At 39.6% G+C, this 21,220-nt stretch overlaps 1 protein-coding gene across 6 annotated transcripts in view; it reads right to left on the bottom strand.

Moving 5' to 3' along the window:
- The window catches only part of TMEM144 (transmembrane protein 144), a 68,726-nt gene that overhangs the window by 15,023 nt on the left and 32,483 nt on the right, over window positions 1–21,220 (bottom strand). For all 6 annotated transcript variants that reach the window (XM_005666661.3, XM_003129006.6, XM_013978687.2 and 3 more), the window contains 7 exons: window positions 20,632–20,712; window positions 17,322–17,403; window positions 15,246–15,322; window positions 11,989–12,107; window positions 7,596–7,715; window positions 6,645–6,742; window positions 171–224 (listed from right to left, as the gene is read on the bottom strand). In XM_005666661.3, coding sequence (XP_005666718.1) covers window positions 171–224; window positions 6,645–6,742; window positions 7,596–7,715; window positions 11,989–12,107; window positions 15,246–15,322; window positions 17,322–17,403; window positions 20,632–20,712 — 631 coding nt within the window. The remainder of the gene's footprint in view (window positions 1–170; window positions 225–6,644; window positions 6,743–7,595; window positions 7,716–11,988; window positions 12,108–15,245; window positions 15,323–17,321; window positions 17,404–20,631; window positions 20,713–21,220) is intronic.

Raw genomic sequence — 21,220 nt, 5'->3', positions numbered from 1 at the left:
TATTAATATTTTCTTTCCTGGATGGAGATGATGACATTTTGAACATCTGATCTGTCAAATTCATTCATGTTTTTTCTGCCCAAGGCTTAGGAGTCATTGACAATTTTCAGAAAATAATATATAGTGTTAAATACCATTCTTAACTGGATCTACCCCTTTCTTGTACATACCTGTATTTCCTTAAACATGAAGACACCCCACATTGCAGCTATAAATCCTGGGCCCTTAAAATAAAAATAAGAACTTGAATTAAAGTGGTTATTTTTCTGTGATTGTACTCTACTCAAATCAGTAAGCTGGACAGTTGATATGACATGTTCATCAAATCAATTACTAAAGTAAAAACAAAATAGCAATATTGTCAGGAAAAATTATTCAAAATCTCGATCCTAACTCAACATTAAGTGAAACTAAGTAGCATTAGATGAAAAACGAAGCTTCTTTTTTTCCTTTACGGTTTTCATTATTTTTTGACAATGCTATAATATTTTGTGCCAGAGAATGTTTTTCTTTCATGTGATTTGTAATAAAACATTTTACAGTATGGAGGTACCTTAGCAAACTATACATAGAACTACCATATGACCCAGCAATCCCACTCTTGGGCATATATCTGGACAAAATTTTCCTTAAAAAAGACACATGCACCCACATGTTCACTGCAGCTCTATTCACAATAGCCAAGACTTGGAAACAACCCAAATGTCTATCAACAGATGATTGGATTAGGAAGATGTGGAATATATACGCAATGGAATAGACTCAGCCATAAAAAAGAACAAATTAATGTCATTTGCAGCAACATGGATGGAACTAGAGACTCTCACACTAAGTGAAGTAAGTCAGAAAGAGAAAGCCAAATACCATATGATATCACTTATATCTTGAATCTAATATATGGCACAAATGAACCTTTCCACAGAAAAGAAAATCATGGACTTGGAGAATAGACTTGTGGTTGCCAAGGGGGAGAGGGAGGGAGTGGGATGCATTGGGAGCTTGGGGTTAATAGTTGCAAACTATTGCCTTGGGAATGGATTAGCAATGAGATCCTGCTGTGTAGCACTGAAAACTATGTCTAGTCACTTATGATGGAGCATGATAATGTGAGAAAAAAGAATTTATACATGTATATGTAACTGAGTCACCACGCTTTATAGTAGAAAAAAAAATTGTATTGGGAAATAACAATAAAAAAAATTTAATCAGCAAATAGTTTATTTTTTTCTAGTGAACTACCTATTTAGAATACTAGAAATGAGCTAATATGAAAAAGTGTATGAATAAACTTGTAACTTCCTTTTCTATGAGATAACTTCATAACTGAAGAAACTTTAGTGGGTCCTTTGGACCTAGAAAATAATGGGAGCAGCAGTACTTTAAAGTTGTTGGTTTTTTAACTTATATTACTGCACAGCAATTAACTAACATTAAATTCTAATGAATGCTAAAGATAGTATTCTGGGAAGATGGAAAAATGTAAGGAAAAATAAACAATGGGTTAGTAAGCAGGAGACAAAGGCAGGAATGAAATAATATAGGACAAAGGAGAAGACCTGAGATGGTGAAAAAGATGATTCTATCAGCAGTTAAAGCTAATTAATTATTTTAGCTGCAAAAAGAAAAAACTGGAATTGAGATTAATTGCAGTCCTTGTGGAGAAGATGTATTTCCTCAGCATTTTTATGATTCCAAGCCCTGAACAAACTCTGGAAGAGTTTCAAATAAACAGTTCTGGACTGTTTTCCCTCCACCACTCCAACCCTCTACATGATTAGGACAGCAGGGTTGGTCTCCACTCCTGGCAGGTAAGGGAGGCAACAGAAACACATCACTCTTTGTTATCAGGATCTGGAAAAGTCAAGGTCAAACGAGCTGGAGAAATAGGTCAAAGGAATTGTCTTCTACCAATGACGTATAGCCTTAAGCCTCAAAATCCAAACCAAATAAGCAGCATCTGGGTCCACACTGACTTTGGACATGATGGGAGGAAGCAATAAAAGGGAGACTATAATATTAATGTTATCATGCCAATCACTCAAGAATTTTATCCTTTTAATCTGGAAATTCATTTCCCTTCAGAGTATGTGGCAGAAGATAATACCAAGCGGTACCACTAATCTTTGAGGCTATAGGGTTGATGATTTTTTAAATATGAGTTAAGACATGGCCTGAGGGTTGTTGTGAGGGGCAATGTGGTTGCAGGAAGTGGTGCTTTGCTAGAAGTAATGCAGGTGAAGTCCGAAGTGGGTGTGGGCTCCGATCCAGGCAAAGGAGAACAGAGTAGGAAGGGCATCTTATATGAGACACAACTGTTTTGGTATTCGGATAATGTATTTTTCTCTTATAAATTAATCCAGTTTACACATTCATAAATCAGCCTTTGAAAAGATGATGAGGTTGAACCCATCTGGAGAGGCTGAACTTTCTGAAGAAGGTGATTTGCTTGTTTAGCTCCTGAAGACTTGGAGCAGAGGTACCTGCCCTTTGTCCTGCTACGTGGACTTTTCTTTTGTGTTTTATTTTATTTTATTTTTGCTCTTTAACTAAACTTTTGCCAAGAAACAATATAGATGCTGTTTTCAAGGAACTCCCAGTCTACTCCTAACAGTGGAAATACATGTACTTGGGAAGACCAATGTGCTGCCAGGATTTGAAAAATATACTCTTGATTAAACGTTTGACCATATTCTTAATTGTTTAAGCTGGATGATGAGTATACTTGAAATTTTCCGTGAAAGTAGTTAAATTTTGAGTTCCTGTTGTGTCTCAGTGAATTACAAACGTGACTAGTATCCACGAGGATGTGGGTTTGAACTCTGGCTTCACTCAGTAGGTTAAGGATCCAGTGTTGCTGTGAGCTATGGTATAGGTTGCAGATGTGTCTTGGATCCTGTGTTTCTGTGGCTTTGGCATAGGCCAGCAGCTGCAGCTCCAATTCTACCCCTAGCCTGGGACCTTCCATATGCTGTGGTTGTGGACGTTAAAAAAAAAAAAAAAAAGTTAAATTTAGGAGTTCCCATTGTGGCTGAGCAAATTAAGGACCTGATGATGGTTCTGTGAGGATTTGGGTTTGATCCCTGGCCTTGCTCAGTGGGTTAAGGATCTGCCATGGCCATGGCCATGTTGTTAGAATCACAGCTGCAGCTCTGATTCAACACATGGCCTGGGAATTTCCATATACCAGAGGTATGGCTGTAAAAAGAATAAAAAAAATTAGATGACTCTAGCTCTAGCAGGAAGATAAAATAAAGACAAAGTAAGTTCCCGAAGGGCAGGACTGAATCTTTTCTGCATGTGGATAAGGCTGTACTGAGTAACAATAGTGAAACCAAGCAAGAACCTTGGTACAATAAAGACTTGGTCCCTCACTTCCCAGAAACACCAGTCCCTCCCAGGAAATAATCCCTAGCACCCAAGGTGAGATGACTGTTTACATTGGGCAAGTCTCCAAACATCACAGTGACCACTCCCACCAGACCTCTAGCCACACCTCACTTAACCTCAGCAATTAATTTCCACTGAATTAGGTTTTAAGGTTTTGTCCTGAGACTTTACCATAATTTAATGCAGGAAACAGTAGTAGGAAAATCATATCTCTGTCTCCTGCAAAATTTTTGTGAAGGATATCATTTTTTTGTTGTTCTGTGTCCCCTGTATAAGGCTCCATAGGATAAATTCTATTAAAAATTTTGTGTTTAAAACAAGTTTTTTTTTTTTTTGTTTTTTGTTTTTTGTCTTTTTGCTATTTCTTTGGGCTGCTCCCGCGGCATATGGAGATTCCCAGGCTAGGGGTCGAATCGGAGCTGTAGCCACCGGCCTACGCCAGAGCCACAGCAACGCGGGATCCGAGCTGCGTCTGCAACCTACACCACAGCTCACGGCAACGCCAGATGGTTAACCCACTGAGCAAGGGCAGGGACTGAACCCACAACCTCATGGTTCCTAGTCGGATTCGTTAACCACTGTGCCACAACGGGAACTCCTAAAACAAGTTTTAAAAAAAGAAGTTAGTGTTAGGAAATCACTGTTGGGTTCGTTAACTGCTGAACCGCAATGGGAACTCTGACTTGATCTATTTTAATAAGCATCATTCCTCCTTAAGTAGTGAAATACAACTGTCAAGTAACCTTTGGCTCTAGAGCATAGTCAAGGAGCATGGCACACTATATACTTTCTTCTTCAACTTTTTTTTTTTTTAATTTTCAATTTTTGTGGTTGTGCCTCTGGCATCTAGATGTTCCCAGGCTGGGGAACCCAAGACACTGCAGTGACAATGCAGGATCCTTAACCTGCTGCACCACTAGGGAATTCCTACAAATTTACCTTTAACTGGTAAACTTTATATCCCATTGCCCATTATGATTTCCTATTATATGGTCACTTCTAGCATTAAACATATTTGAAATAATGAGGGGCACACATTTTTTTGGAAAGAAAGGGGTCTTTTGCCCTTCCAATGGTGAGGGCTTAAAATAATTCCTTATAACTTGTTCACTCTTGATAACATTTTCCCTCACTAGACATTAAGAACGTCAAAGTGTGGGTTCTTTTTTTTTTTTAATTTGTTTTTTAGGGCCACACATACAGCATATGGAGGTTCCCAGGCTCGAGATGGAATTGGAGCTATAGCCACCAGCCTATGCCACAGTCACAGCCTATGCCACAGATGAGACCCAAGCCGCATCTGCAACTTACACCACAGCTCATGGCAACACAGAATCCTTAACCCACTGAGTGAGGCCGGGGATCAAACCCACAATCTCATGGTTCCTAGTCAGATTCGTTTCCACTGGGCCACAACAGGTACTCCAAAGTGCGGGTTCTTTAAAAAACAAAACAAAACAAAAAACAAACAAAAAAACTCCAAACTGCTATTTGACTTTATTTGTACACTAAAGCTAACAATAGTTATGAACAGTTATGAACACAACAGAACTGTCAAAAATATGCTGTCTGAAATCCAGGATTTATATTAAAATTTAGGATGTTTCAAACTTTTATTCAATTGCATTTTTTTTTTATTTTTATTTTTTGTCTTTTTGTCAATTGTATTTTAGACTGGACAATGCGCTTTTTAAAATAAATCAGATAAAAGAGTTCCCATTGTGGCTCAGTGGGTTAAGAGCCCAACATAGTGTCCATTAGGATGTGGGTTTGATCCCTGACCTTGCTCAGTGGTTTAAGGATCTAGCATTGCCATGAGCTGCGGTGCAGGTCACAGATGCTGTTGGATCTGGCATTGCTGTGGTTGTGGTGTAGGCTGGCAGCAGTAGCTCTGATTCGACCCCTAGTCTGGGAACTTCCATATGCTATGGGTGAGGCTGTAAAAATCCAAAAAAAAAAATTAGATGGCTCGCACAGGTGTGTTGAGAAAATGTTTTAGGTAAACTCTGTTTATCCTGATGATTCAGGAAGTAGAAGAGTTAGGGGAATAACACTGTAAGTTACCTAGAGTAGAAATAAGAGTTCAATGCCAAAGCAGTTAATTAGTGTTTGTGTGTGTGTGTGTGTGTGTGTGTGTGTCCTAGTACCATAGGAACCTGAAACAAATTCTAAACTGGATTCTCTACTGAAGGCAGAAAGTGGCCTGTGTACTGGAAACTTTGTACTGAAAAGCCTTGAGATTTCTATGCAGCTAATTCCCTTCAGCTTCAGAGCTATTTCTCTCTTAGCTATGGCCTCAATTTTCTCATCTTCCAAATGGGGACAATCTTATTTTGCGCTGCCGGTCTCAAAAGAAACAATTTTGGGGAGTTATCATCGTGGCTCAGTGGAAACGAATCTGACTAGCATCCATGAGGACCCAGGTTTGATCCCTGGCTTTACTCAGTGGGTCAAGGATCCGGTGTTGCCCTGAACTGTGGTGTGGATTGCAGATGGGGCTCAGATCCTGCGTTGGTGTGGCTGTGGCGTAGGCCAGTGGCTACAGCTCCGATTTGACCCCTAGCCTGGGGGCTTCCATATGCTGTGGATGTGGCCCTAAAAAGACAAAAAAAAAGGGAAAGAAACAATTTTCTTTTTCCATTACCTGACTATGTGCCACATGATTGGCACCTAAAAAAAAAAAAAAAAAAAAAATCAGATGCAAATTGCATAGGAATGCATGATAAATAGCATCATCCAAAGATAATACTTTGCTTTGGCACTTTATGAAAGCCTTCTTAAAATATTAATGTTTCACAGGAAGAGGGATCTGAAATACTTTCTGTCTCACAGGGTTGTCATGAAATTCAAGTGGGATAATATACACAAAACCATTTTTCTATCTTTGAACTGTTATATATAGAGATGACTATTGTATCAGTACAAATTACAATGTATCCAAAATGAAATTAGGTAAAATGACTGAACAAAAACTGCAAGAGTATCACGGGTGAACAAACCTGCTAAAATGAGGTTAGTGATATTCCCTTAGTGATCAAGAGATGAGATGAGATGAGAGGGTGATGAGATGAGATGAGATGAGAGATGAGAGATGAGACTAGAGGGTGTCAGTTTGTCTACATGAATCTGTTATACTAATTGTACTGCTAAAAAAATTAAATTCCATGACAGTCTTCTGGGATTCACCAAGAATGCTTCAGAAAAATTAGATTTACGCTTGCAAAAGAAAAATTTGGAGAAGCAATTAGGCTACTTACAGCAGTGATAATTGGAAAACTGACCACAGCACTGAGAGAACGGTTGGCTACGAACCAACAGCAGGTAGCAATCGCCCACAGTACTCCTGACAGGAATCCTGGAACACACAGACAGCATGTCCTGAGAAATCCACACTCCAGGCAGAGCAGAAAAATAAAGCCCACATATCAACACTCATGGCCAATGGCGATTTTTTTTTTTTTCTTTCCTTTTTTCAGGGCCATACCAGTGGCATATGGAAGTTCCGGGGCTAGGGATAGAACTGGCGCTACAGCTGTTGGCCTACACCACAGCCACAGCAACCATATCTGAGTCTTGTCTGCTATCTTCACCTCAGTTCACCACAATGATGGATCCTTAACCCACAGAATGAGGCCAGGGATTGAACCTGCATCCTCATGGATACTAGGCAGATACATTTCTGTTGAGCCACAGTGGGAACTACCCCCAATGGGGATTTTTGAGTCATGTTTTAGGACCATTTAAACTCTAAAACAATTCCTTCTAACTTTTTGGAGAAAATGTTTGTTTTCCCAAGTGAGTGCAGATTCGTATTTGTTGACACCTTAAAAAAAAAACAGAGTCACAGGAATGTGACTTTTAATATTTATCCTTCATTAGTAAAGAAGATATACTAAAGTCTGATGCTCTATACACAAGATGCTTCTGCACAGGCAACAATCTTAAGATTCATTGTTCAAGTTCTAGGTTATGTAATGATGATTTGGAGTTTCAAACCCAGTCTCATGGTGGGTTTGGTGGTGCCTGGGTCAAAGCAATGGAGGGAATGAACACATATACACACAGACACACAAAAACAGACACATACCCACAACATACACACACAGAGAGAATGGTTTTGCTTCCAGAAGACGATTTTTCAAGGAAAATGAAAGGAGAATGATACTTTTACACAGAGTAAGAAGATTTTCTGCAGTATGTATTCTTACCTGGCAAGACTGCCTCAGGATAAAGTTTAGGAGTATTTTTCATGGCTATACAGTAGGCCAGGAAGTAGACTGTGCTTGTGAGGAAGATGCCGCTGAAGTGTGCAAAAACGTAGTCTAAATCTGGGAATATAGATTATACCACCTTCAAGCATATCATTTTACTCATTTCAAATATATTTAGAGTTCCAAGAATAAAAGAAACCCATTAAAATTAACCTTAAATGTAAGGGAACCATTAATTATATCTTACCATACTAGTTTTCTCCATGCTGGTTTATATAGAATTTTAATTGATATATTTAAAATATAAAGAAAAGTTAGTTACTATAATCAAATCTAAAAGCCTGGTTTTTATGATTATCTTGGAAAGCTAAATAAGAAACAACAAACATTATGTAACAGAATGCTACTATTTTATTTATTTTTTTAAAGTTATTATTATTTTTTATAGTTGCACCTGTGGCATATGGAAGTTCCTGGGCTAAGGGCTGAATCAGAGCAGGAGCTGCCGGCCTACACCACAGCCACAGTAATGTAGGATCGGAGCTACATCTGCAACCTATGCTGAAGCTCCCAGCAATGATGGATTCTAAACCCACTGAGCGAGGCTAGGGATTGAATCTACATCCTCGTGGATACTAGTCGGGTTCTTAACCTGCTGAGCCACAACGGGAACTCACTATTTCCTTTTTAAAGAATAAGTGTTCAAACCTAATTTTACTAATGGCTTCAGCAATTATAGCAAATCTCCAAGTAGACTGTAGTTGGGGGATGGTGTGTAAAAAATTTGAGAAGTGCTAATTTTATATGTCTGTTGATCAATGTGGAGACCTGCATCTTGGTTACAGGTGGCAGCCATACAGAAGGATATTCAGCAAGTTATTCCAAAGAGGATTTTACCTATTGTTTACTATAAACCTAATTACATGGTGGAGTAAGTAATAGAAATGGTGGTCCAGTATCTGAGAACCTCCAAGTCCACTGACGATTTAAAGCAGATGGTACTTTGGCCATACAGATAGGTGTACTACAGGTTCTTGTCTGGGTTTTTGTTATAATGTTTCTCTCAACTAAATTTGGAGAAAGATGAGTGACCCTGTCTAGGGAGGAAAGTTTTAACGTCAAAGAGTTTGTCTCTTCTAAAATCTTATCTCCTCCTTCTATGTCCTATCAGAACAACACATCCAAACAAAGACCATCACAAAAGGCAGCATAACATAGTGACCAGAAACACAGACCACCTAGCAGGAGTCCTCAACTCACTACCTGCTAACTCAGAAACTTTTGGGTGAATTACCTTATCTCCCTCTGTCTAAATGTTCTCAATTGTAAAACAAGGATAATCATGGTATCCAATCAGCGAGATTGCTATAAAGGTCAATTGAGTTATTAGACTGCGCCCATTGTGGCTCAGTGGTTTAAGAATCCAAGAGAGTATCCCTGAGGATGTGGGTTCCATCCCTGACCTCTCTCAGTGGGTTAAGGATTCTAAGTTGCCAAAGTTGTGGTGTAGGTCACAAATGTGGCTGGGATCCCACACTGCTGTGGCTGTGATATAGGCTGACAGCTGCAGCTCTGATTCTACCCCTAGCCTGGGAACTTCCATATGCCACAGGTGTGGCCTTAAAAAGCAAAAAGCAAAAAAAAAAAAACCAAAAAAAAAAAAACCCCCCCCCCCAAAAAAAACGCACTTAGAACGGTGCTCAGCAGAGCCTTGTGTGTTACTTACATGATGGTTAAATAAATGAAGTTAAAAAAATTATACCCTCCCTGAATTATTTTTGAATAAATCGGAATAAAGTGTGTTTCCCTCAGACTACATTTGAGTTGCCATAAGAAAGATTCCCTAAATGGGAGTTCCCACTCTGTCTTAGCAGTAATGAGCCCGACTGGTATCCATGAAGATGTGGGTTTGATCCCTGGCCTCATTCAGTTGGTTAAGGGTCTGGCATTGCTGTGAGCTGAAAAACAAACAAACAAACAAAAAACAAAAAAGAAAGTTCCCTAAGAACGGACTGCGCTATGTATGTAAAGAGACTGTTGAAGACATTGTTTATTATGCCCCAGTACCAAGAACAACTGTGCTCCTGAACAATGAGTGGTCTTTATCTTGTGTTTGCTGAAGTGTGGGACTGATCTGATTTCCCTTGTGGCTACTATGACTCATCACTAGCAAGTGTACAAGTGTGGTGCAGATTTTAGACTCACTTAATGGCTCTGTTTTATTTGTGTCATATGTTTTTCATTCTCTCTTAATTTATTCTGTTATTTTGTTTTTACTATTTTACTAGTTTTTATCCTTAAAAATTAAAAGAGCAAAAATACTAAAAGTAGGAGTTCCCACTGTGGTGCAATGGGATCAGTGGCATCTCTGCAAGCCCTGGGACCCAGGTTGGATTCCTGGCCCAGCACAGGGGTTAAAGATCTGGCATTGCTGCAGCTGAGGCAAAGGTTGCTGCTGAGGCCCCCATATGATTCCTGGCTCAGGAACTCCACATGCTGCAGGGTGGTTGTAAAAGAAAAACAAAAAACAAAAAACTAAAAGTGTAAGGATAAAATCTTAGAAAAAATATGGCCTAGTAGGTTAAGGATCCCACACTGTCACTGCTATGGCTCAGGACATTGCCGTAGTAAAGGTCTGATCCCTGCAGCTAGTGCACAGCCAAAAAAATAATAAATAAATAAATAAAAATAAAAATAAATTTAAAAAATGTAAAAATCTTTTAAAAATGTGGTACATCAGAAACTGTTGAAACATTGTAAATCAACTCTACTTCAATAAAACTTTAAAAAATGAATTCCCCAATCCACCAAAACACTTAGAAAAAACATAGTAATAAAAGCTGTGAGTACTGTTCATGGGGCTGAATATAAAAAGGAAGAAAAAAAGTTTGGTACCTACTTAGTCTATCAGCTTTTCCATCAATTGTTCCCTCATTACTTGCCTTCCAAACTCCCTTATCTGAATATAGATAACATTCATTTTCTGTCCATCACTGTAGAACTATATTATCCATGACCTCATGCTTTTATCACTTCATGGGTGCAAGTCAGGTTTCCATGTAATTATAGGACCCTGAATTAGACACTCTCATCTCCTTCTGAGCCTGTAGAAGGCTGCCACACCTAGTGTGGAGGTGACATCTGAGAAATTAATTCTATTACTAGAAACTGAGACAATGTAGGAGCATCACGTTGGGCCTTTCAATGCACCACTCTGTGCTTAAAAAATAACATCCTAAGTAGGCTATATTTTGATCTTTACTTGATTTTAAAGTACTATATTCTGCAGTTTAGCTTTTTTTTTTTTTTCTTTTTTTTAGAGGAGAAGAATAGTTATTTCCCAGAGATCATCAAACTGGAAAATAATCTCTAAATCTTGCTGTCTAGCCAGAAACTGTGTGTTAAGATCCAATAGCTGAAATGAATTCTGGCTAAAGTTGATTGTATGTGTAGGTTCAAGATCATGTGAAAAGTATTCCTACAGTCCTTTATTTCTTTTAGTTTCTGGTGCCCTTCTTTTCTTTTTTATTCTTTTTAGGGCTGCACCTGCAGCATATGGAAGTCCCCAGACTAGGGTTGAATCTGAGTTGAAGCTGCTGGTCTACACCACAGCCACAGCAATACCAGATCTAAGCCACATCTGTAAACCATGCTGCATCTTGCAGCAATGCTAAGCAAGGCCAGGGATCAAACCCCCATCTTCATGAATACATTGGATTCTTAACCCACTGAGACACAACGGGTACTCCCTCAGTGGTGCCCTTCTAATTCAACACTTCCAATGAAAAAAAAAATCAGATCTGATGAAATGAAATGTATATTTTAAGGTGGGACAAGGACATTTAAACAATGTTCTCTCTGTGACCATTTGCATCTCCTGCCGCCCTGCCTAATGTGCAGAGTGCCTCTGCATTGCATATTCACTGGAGCTTCTCAAAGATGGGAATGTCTCCTTAAGTAAAGATCAATACTTTCCCTTTTTTCTGAAGCTAGCAATATAACTTAAAAGATCAGCATTCTTTCTCAGGTCTGTAGGGGGCCATGGTGACCTGCTATTCCTTTGTACCTGCTTATCTGTACCATGTATCTTTGGTGAACTTTATGTAAAAGGTCAGTATGCCATTGTGATGTACGATTCTTTGCCTTGAAAATTTACATGATCGTGCCTTGGACTTATAACAGGCATAGCAGTTCTCAGAGATAGAGTCAGTCTCCTGGGTTATAATCCTCAGCTCAGCTCAGATAAAATTCCCTTTCTTTCTTCTTAACTTGAATGTTAACTGACCCATCAATATACTGATATTTACTATAGTCCCATTATTTTTACAGTTAAAAGCAGAAAAACAGGTATTGAGTTTATCAATAAAGTAAAATCACATTTTCCTCTCACCATTCTGGCTCGCCCCAGCATATATGCTGTCATTTCTTTTGCTGTGGTCCTTGATGTAAATAATTGGCACAAAGGTAGATCCATAGAGTATGCCAGATATCACTGCAAGACTGCAGCCCCTTAAAAAGCAAATAAATTACTCTTTATCTTGGCCCGAAGCAATACTTATACCAAACACACAAATGGAGTCATAAGCAAAGCATGCTTCAAAATGTACATGACCAGCCATCACCTAGCAAGCACCCATTCATCTGGAGCAGGGTGACTAGTAGACACGGGAATGCCCTTCAGTGTCAAGGTGGCATCAGGACTAGGAGGCAGCTTCAGCCCTCCACCATTTTAAGGTGGAAGGACATGACTGACAGATGTAGTAATGGATTAAAATTATAAATTGTCATCACACAGATGAGACTATTGCCATCATCATATTTCATAGGCGACATAAATACACTTGGCTTTCCAGTTAAATGATGACATATGTGTGGACGGGCAGTGTGCCTTATGCTACTTTTTTAAACCATCTGTAAGAATAACACAGATGAGTTCCCACTGTGGCTCAGTGGGTTAAGAACCAGACATAGTATCCATGAAGATGTGGGTTCGATCCCAGGCCTCACTCAGTTGGGTAAGGATCCAGCATTGCCATGACCTGTGGTATAGGTCACAAATGCGGCTCAGATCCCAAGTTGCTGTGGCTGTGGTGCAGGCCAGAAGCTGCAGCTCCAATTTGACCCATAGCCTGGGAACCTCCATATGCTATGGGTACAGCCATTAAAAAAAAAAAAATAGCACAGATGATAATAATGGCTGGAAGAGACCAAGTACCAAATGTTTGTTCAAAACAACTACTGAGACCCACAGACTTGTCTACGTCTTGCAGAATCAAGAGGCAGTGCTAATTTAATTAAATAATTTGAATATTGCAGGCAAATGATTACTTTGGGTGAGAAGAAAATGTTTTGTCTTAAGCACTTGAGTCATGTTTGACCCCCCAGATTTGGTCCATATCTGCATGAAGCTAGTGTTTCCATTGATTTTAGGAGGTGATTAATATTTTGGAACAGTCTCTATAATACAAAGGACAATATCAGGAAACAGGAAAGAGTTTTGGGCAAAAGCCATTCCTTTTCAAGCTTATAAACAAATTCTTAAAGTCTTTTAATTTTTTTTAAAGGCCATACCTGAGGCACATGGAAGTTCCCAAGCTAAGGGCTGAACTGGAGCTGCAGCTGCAGGCCTACAACACAGCCCACAGCATCACAGAATCTGAGCCACAGCTTGTGGCAACACTGGACCCTCAGCCTACTGAGCAAGGCCAGGGGTCAAACCCACATCCTCATAGAGACTATGTTGGATTCTTAGCCTGCTGAACCACAATGAGAACTCCTTAAAGTATATTTTATTTTTTTATTCTTTATTTTTTGCTTTTTAGGGCCAAACGTGCGGCATAGGGAGGTTCCCAGGCAAGGGGTCGAATTGGAGCTACAGCTGCTGGCCTACACCACAGCTACAGCAACATCAGATCCAAGCCATGTCTTCCACCTACACCACAGCTCATGGCAATGCTGGATCCTTAACCCACCGAGCGAGGCCAGAGATTGAACCCACAACCTTATGGTTCCTAGTTGGATTCATTTCCGCTGCACCATAGTGGGAACTCCAAAGTCTATTTTAGAAGTTCTTTAAGGAATATGAGATTGTAGGCACTCAGAGAGCCAGTGAGCTCTGTTCACACTGGTAATTGTGTCCTGCTGAAGCCCGGACCATGTGGTCCTAGTGAAGAGTCCCAAACAGGACCAGACAAATAGACCAGGCTGGCCAATGAGACAATTGAAAATGTCCTTATATATGCCTTTCATAAAGGGGATGCTTTGTGAAAAAACAGCAACATTTTTATTGCTTCCAAAGCTTGTATATTAATTCACTCTTTCAATCATTCTATTTATTCAAATATTTATTGAGCATCTGTCATGCATCCAGCACTGCCTCTTTCCCTTGTGAGGATGGCTTAGATAATAATAGAGCTTTAGCTGCCATAATATAAAGTCTAAAAGAGCCATCAACTGAAAAATGTAAGCTATTTATTAATACCTATTCATATTTCTTATATAAAATATATAACAGGAGTTCTCATTGTGGCTCAGCAGTAACGAACCTAACTAGTATCCACGAAGACATGGGTTCAACCCATGGCCTTACTCGGTGGATTAAGGATCCAATGTTGCCTTGAGCGGTGGTGTAGGTGGCAGACATGGCTCAGATCTTATGTTATGGTTGTGGCTGTGGTGGACAGCTGTAGCTCTGATTTGACCCCCAGCCTGGGAACTTCCACATGCCACACATGTGGCCCTAAAAAGAAAAAAAAAAAGGGCAAAAAAATTATAACATTTTCATATACAAAACATATAAACATTCTCATATTTCTTCACCAGCCCCATAAATCCTAACATACAGGGACTGTGATTGAGCCTAACTCTCCCCTCTCCAGGTCTTTATAGAGACAGTGGCAGCAGGGGGAAGTTAGGACCTACATGGACACAAAATATTCTACTACATTTAGTAACAAATATCTTGGGATTATAGAACTAACCCACAAGGGGAGGGCTTTTCAGTGGCAGCAGGCATCCTGGTTAGAGCAGTAGAGACATGGATTGTCTAATTCAGTTGTGATTGCTGAGATGCTGAGAGCATACTGCTTTACACCCTGTGGCCTATGCTTTTACTTTACTTCTTTTTTTAGGGCCGTGTCCACAGCATATGGAAGTTCCCAGGCTAGGGGCTGAATCTGAGCTGCAGCTGCTGGCGTACACCACAGTCACAGTAACGCAGGATCCAAGCCACATCTGTGATTTACAGCAGTGCAGGAACCTTAACCCACTGAGTGGGGCCAGGGATCAAACCCGAGTCCTCATGGATGCTAGTTAGGTTCTTAACCCAGTGCCCTGCAAAGGGAACTCACACTTTTTTTAAATTATTATTATTTTACATTAGGTGTAAAAGGCCTGCAAAATCGACTGCTTTTGTCAGCTACTTATTGATTGACTAGAATTACTGCAGTGGCTTAGCAATTCCTTGAAGCACTGAGATCAAGGGCCTCTGTACCTGAACATTCAGCAAGGGACCAGAAAGTCAACCATGGAGGCAAGAAGTCAAAGCTTGTGTTACCATTTTCCTCTTGAACTTGGATGAATATAACTCCACTCCGGTTATCCTTGCTTTAACCAAATATGAAAGAGAATAACAGAACCTCTTCTTACACTAAGCGGTGCTGCACTGTAGAAAGTTTATCTACCCAGGAACAATGAGGATCGGGATCTTGAGTTTTATTAATCACCTGTTGAAAACATTGGCAAAAACAAAAATAGCATTCAGTTGATAGTCACATGGGTGACAAGCGGATTTTCAGTGTTTTTCTCTTCTCTTTCAAACACACTATATTTTCTTTTTTCTTAAGTTTTATTTATTTTTATAGGAACTTTTTAAAAATTAAAGTATGATTGATTTACAATGTTTCTTCAATTTCTGTTGTACAGCAAAGCGACCCCATCACACACAATTCCCTGTGCTGTACAGTAGGAGTCCACTGCCCACTTTAAAACACAAACACATTACCCTACATTCCGATTCCATCAACATCTCTAGACACAAATGTTTCTGATTTTGTTTCTCTTTCATTCAGAAAGGTCTGGCAGTTGGCAACTTCTCTGTTTAGACTTTTTCACAGTTTAATAAATGACTATTTTGATACACCTATCAAAACTACAAAAGTTTTTTTTTAACTAAAAATATTGAAGTATACTTATCTTTTTTAATTAAAAAAATTACAAGTTATTAATGCCTGCATTTTATTTAAATATTTTAATAATCTGCAAGGGAATTAGAACGTAGACCCTTCTACTAAGGAATACCTAAGAACGACAGGCATATTCAGATTTTTTTTTTTTTAACAAATTGGTTCCTGAAGCACCTCCAGCCTTGTTTCAAGATGAACTAATATTCTAAGTCAGGAAAAATTATGAGCATATGTACACTATTTCTACTATTGGATGCAATCATCTTTGTCTCTTGGCTGAAGTTTCCTTGAGTTATATCCCTCCTCCTGCCTTTGTAAGAGATGAGAAACTTGATTTGAAATCTTTGTCATGTGCTAAGTCAAGCTTTCCTTGGCAATAACGCTTCCTTCACTCCACAAGGATCTTGACTATATCCTGACCAACACTGTTTGGTGTATCTTTATACTTAATTTGCTCACATTCTTCCATCTTGATGGAAAAAAAAATCTAAGCCTACTATGATTCTTTCACCAAGTTGCATTTACTTAATTTTCTTTTTCCCCCCCTTTGTTTGAAGAGTAGTTGGTTAGGCAGCATCTGGATTCCTAAGTAGGCAAGAAACACCAGACAACTCTGCTTTCATTCATTTATTCTCTCTGAAACATCTCCCTGATTAGAGATGCCTATGGATTAATAGACCTCTTTTCTCTTATGCTTAAGGTACTTATTTTTTAACTGTAGTGTCAGTTTAATGAAGGTTTTGGTCATCTTGGTTGATGATGAATTTTGATAGGGAGAAGAAGGAAAGGAGAAGAAAAGATTAGCTTTGATGTAAGAAGCCGAGGCAGCGCCTTCTAGAGAGGCACTACCTCAGTGGGGGGTGGAGTTGGGACGTGTGGTTTAGAGGACAGCTAGTTTGGGCTCATGGCCATGGGGCTTTGCCCTGAAATTGCTTTTGTAAGTGGAGCCACTGGCACTTGGGCTGTGTTCCTGTTTAATTCAGACTTGCTATTCCAGACCAATTCAGGGTTTTCAAGGTCAAAATAGTGACTCCTTATATATTTCCTGTCTTGACCTTGGAGTGGAACAAGATAAAGCAGAGAAGAGAAATGGGAAGAAGATCAAGTCTAATTCCTACTTCTAGATGAATTGATTTACCCTTTCCCTGGCTTCCTCCGATCTGTTCTCCCCGTCCTCCCTGGGCTTTGTTAAAGCCTTTTTTTTCCTATTTTCTAAAGTAATGTTACTATTCCTCTTCAGTATGTGGGGTTTCCCAACTGTGGAAATCCTTAAGTCATTCCAGAATATGGTTTTGTAGGTGCAATTCCTCATCAGGAACTACCCATAATAAAAATAAATACACCCCTGTGTTTGTTGAGAATCTTTGCTGCAGAAATATCAATTGCTATGCAGACCTAGCCAAAATAAGTAGGTTTACATAAGCTAAGATATTTCAGATAGTCCTGATTAAGAAAAGTCCCCTCATCTGTGTTCAAGTCTATGCATTTTCTTTGTATCATTTTACATTTCAGATCAAGTTAGCTCTCATTCTATACTCACGTGCTCTGTTATTAATGGCGTGGTGTCCACAGAACATGTGCTTTTTGGTATTTCACTTTTGATGAACAAAAATATGAAAGCACTGTAAAGAAAATACATGTTAGTGATGTTTATCACAGCCCTGGGTCCTATCAAGTTGCCTGAATTTTAAGGGAAAACAACAGCTTAAATGAAGTCTTAAACGATAGAGTGACTACTGTCTTGCCAGTGGTCCTGCCATTTCTCCAGCACTGATGTTCTCTCTGATGGCCCTCCTTGTCCTTCCCTGCAACAGGTTAAAAGCTAAACTGTGCATCATCTGGGCTTTGCCAGTGGGAGGCACAGGAATAAGATGAAAGGTGGAAGGTGCCATCTTGCCTGGGTGGCAGCTCCAGCAGCCAAGGTTGCTCAGGGCAGAGGTGTTGGTCCCTGAAAGTGCCAGCTGGGGATGGGGGCTTCAGGGCTGTGGGCAATGCCACCTTCCTCCCCTCACTCCACTGGGCCTCATCACACTTTTGTCAACAATCTCCTGTGTTCAGTCCTCTGCTGTTTAAGACACGTGGAATGGTCTTGGATGTGGAGACCAACTGATACTTATCTTAGATATCACATAAGGGACATGTAAGGCTAGACGTGACCTAAGCAACCCTTTACAAATAAGTGTATGGAGAACGGGACCATCATTTCCATCTTAAAAAGAAAAGCAACATCCTAACCTATGTAACATAGTCCAAGTTTCCTTATACTGACCCTGAAACTTCAAGGTATTTCAATGAATTCCCTTCAGAACTGATTTAACTGAGTAAAAATAACGAAATGAAGGTTTCCAGAAATTTCTCTTAGTAAAGGGTAAAACATTATAATAAACAGAATCCTGAATTAAATAGAGTTGGGAGACCACAAGGGGGAGCTCTCATGCCCTTGAGGATAACAGCCCAACAGGAAGGAGAAAGACCCCTCCTTTTTCATGGCAAGGACCCAGCCCATGAGAAGCCAACGAGTCTTTGTTTACTCCAGCACCCCCAGCTTCCTTTCCTCTAGTGAAGTGGAGTCTGGCACTTGCTATCTGCCTCTACACAAATTGAATCATGAACGGCTGCAGCTGCCAACCCTGAACACCCTCTGCAAGAAGTTCAGGGTGGAGATAGGAGAGAGGCACTCTGTGCTCTGGGAAAACTGGCAGAACAGGGTTTCAGATAGTTAGATATTTTTAGATTTTGTGAGCCCAGTTCTTGCATCTTCTCATATCTAGAAAAACACTAACATTCTTTATGGTGACGCCTGCTCCTCATGACAGCAGTAATCTTCACGAGACTAGCAGCAACCTTCCATAAAATGTGTGTATGGTTGCATGTACCTCCCCCTTCACCAAAATCACATATATACTGACCTCCGCCCCGCTTCTCTGCAGCAGTATCTCAGAGCTCTCTGAAATGCTGCCTTTCAGACCATGGTCCTCATTTTGCCTCAAATAAAACTTAAGTCTCAACTTTTAGGTTGTATGTATTTTTTAAGTCAACACTCCCAATAAGAGTTTTCCTTCCCTTGCTGTGCAGGGGACTTATCCTGGCTAGCCCTGGTTGCAGACCCCAAATTGATATTCTCCAGTGATCCTGAATAAATCCTTTCTGGCAGGAGACTATCTGGCCTATTTGTTCTAGGTCAATAAAAGAAATAAAAGAAAGGATGCACCCTAGGAAGAGACCATTGCATTTTCCTCCTTCTGACCAAAGTGGGTGACTCCCCAGCCTTGCAGACTAATTTACTGTAGATTTGGGCAACATGTGCCCAAAGGGGAAATAGTAACAGAACATGAAATAGTTATTAAGAGTGTTTTACAGCTATAATTAAAATTACCCAACCTATGGAGCACTAGCCATGTACCTAACATATTTAATTTCATTTCATCCTCAAAATACCATAGGAGGCTGGTGCAATTACTATTCCCACTTTATCCCTAGGTGAAAAAAACTGAGGTTTAGAGAAATTAGGTGATTTGCCCACGGTCATACAGGTAGAAATGGTAGAACATGAATCATTTGTAATTTTAGGGAATGCATACTTTCTAAAGGAAGAAGAAATATGAAGAAAAACAAGGCCTGATGTACTGGGTAATTTACCATTAAATTACCATTAAGTCAAAACTAAGGCTGGTGTTGCTGTGGTTGTGGTGTAGACCTGCAGCTACAGCTCCAATTTGACCCCGAGCCTGGGAACTTCCATAGGCTTCATGTGTCATCCCCACCACCCCCAAAAAAACAACAAAAAAAAAAAAAGAAAGAAAGAAAAAAAAAGGTATGCTACTTTCCAGTTTGCGAGGTATAAATAAATGGTTTTTGAGAGAGGTATTAAAAGCCAGAATGCTGTGTGAATTGTACAAAATATACCAAATTGCCTCTAACCAAAAACGAATACGAATACGAATTCGAATACGAATCTGCTATTTTAGAATAATCTATGTTATTTCTTCTCTGGGTGGCCTGGAACTACTCTCTAAGGTGACATTTCAATAAACAAGAGATTGTTCCCGAATGTGGCTGGGGAAAAGCCATCAGTACAGGAGAAAGAGAAATCGTGTTCTTTTCCTGAAGAATAAAAACGTACTAACATCTCTGTAGGCAGTGCTATCCATTATGTGAGGCCCTGATGGGAAATACAGATGGAGTCTAGAGAGGAAAGGGGACTGAATTTAAGGTGACCTATTACGGTTTTATTGCCTGGATCCTGCCATACAGAGATGCAAAGTAACTGTCACCCTCATTCATACAGTGCAAACAGCATGACACAGATACTTCCCAAACAGATATTTAAATGAATGTGTGTTTTCACAGGTGAGAGAACAGGTTAAGAAGAGTTGAGTGAGGTGGCAAGAAAGTGGAAATGTGAGTGGCAAAGAGTACCTGAATACTAAAAAGAGAAAAATCAACGGCTATTCTGGGGCATCAGGAAGCCAGCCTACCATGGATTTGTATAGCATGTTCTAGCTGGCATGATATTTTGCCCTTTGATCCTCATTTATGAGCTATATCTTAGGATTTTCTGAATAGTACAGATAATGAACATGCACTTCACAGAAGCTAAAGGATTTTACGGCAGCTAAAGGATTTCACAGTATCTCAGAGCTTTTGAGCTGTAAAGCTGGGGCTCTGACCCCAGAGCTGGAAGCTTTTGTCCTCCAAAGTCAAGCCTGTCAGTGCCAATGAAGAATCTGAGAAAAAAATCACGTCAATTAATAAGATGTGGGCATAAAACTATGCAACCGCATGAGGGGCTTTAAAGAGTATTCTAAATGCTGGGAAGAAGAACTAAATCATTAGAAGTAGCCATTTACCTTACTATGGACAGCCCAGCTCCGATGTAATTTAGCAATGGTTTTGACACTTCTTCAGCATCCATTCCAAACCAACCAAACCTGGAAATTGAGAAAGTCACATTGAATCAGATATTGTCGAATATGTGCTCATCATAGTATTTAAAGACATGGATCTGGAGTTCAGATTCCTAGATTCAAATCCTTGGCCTCTCTTTACTGACTTGGATAACTGTCTTATCCAAGTGCCTCCGTTTCCCACGTTTAAAATGAAGATTACTAGTCCTACCATATAGGTTTCTTATGAAGATTAAATGAGTGTATATATGTAAAAGTATTTATACATATACTGAGTGTTCATTTGTCATTAAGACTAAGGAAGAAGGAAGAAAAAATAGATTAAGTGGCTAATCAAATGCTGATCAGTTGACTGCCATTTTGTAAACTATTTGAAACTGACTTAAACAACTGCTTGGTTAAAAATCCTGACTTTTTGATATCGCTTCCAAAAATTTTTTTTTCCATGCCTTGGTGTTGCAGTGATCATTACCAATAACCACTGTGGCCTCTGAAGGGGCAAGAGAAATGGAGGAAAAAGCAAATAGCACTT

This window comes from Sus scrofa, chromosome 8 (assembly GCF_000003025.6).
Source record: "Sus scrofa isolate TJ Tabasco breed Duroc chromosome 8, Sscrofa11.1, whole genome shotgun sequence".
NCBI lineage: Eukaryota > Metazoa > Chordata > Mammalia > Artiodactyla > Suidae > Sus > Sus scrofa.
The sequence above is the reverse complement of the archived record's forward strand: the minus strand, read 5'-3'. Positions and strand labels throughout refer to the sequence as shown.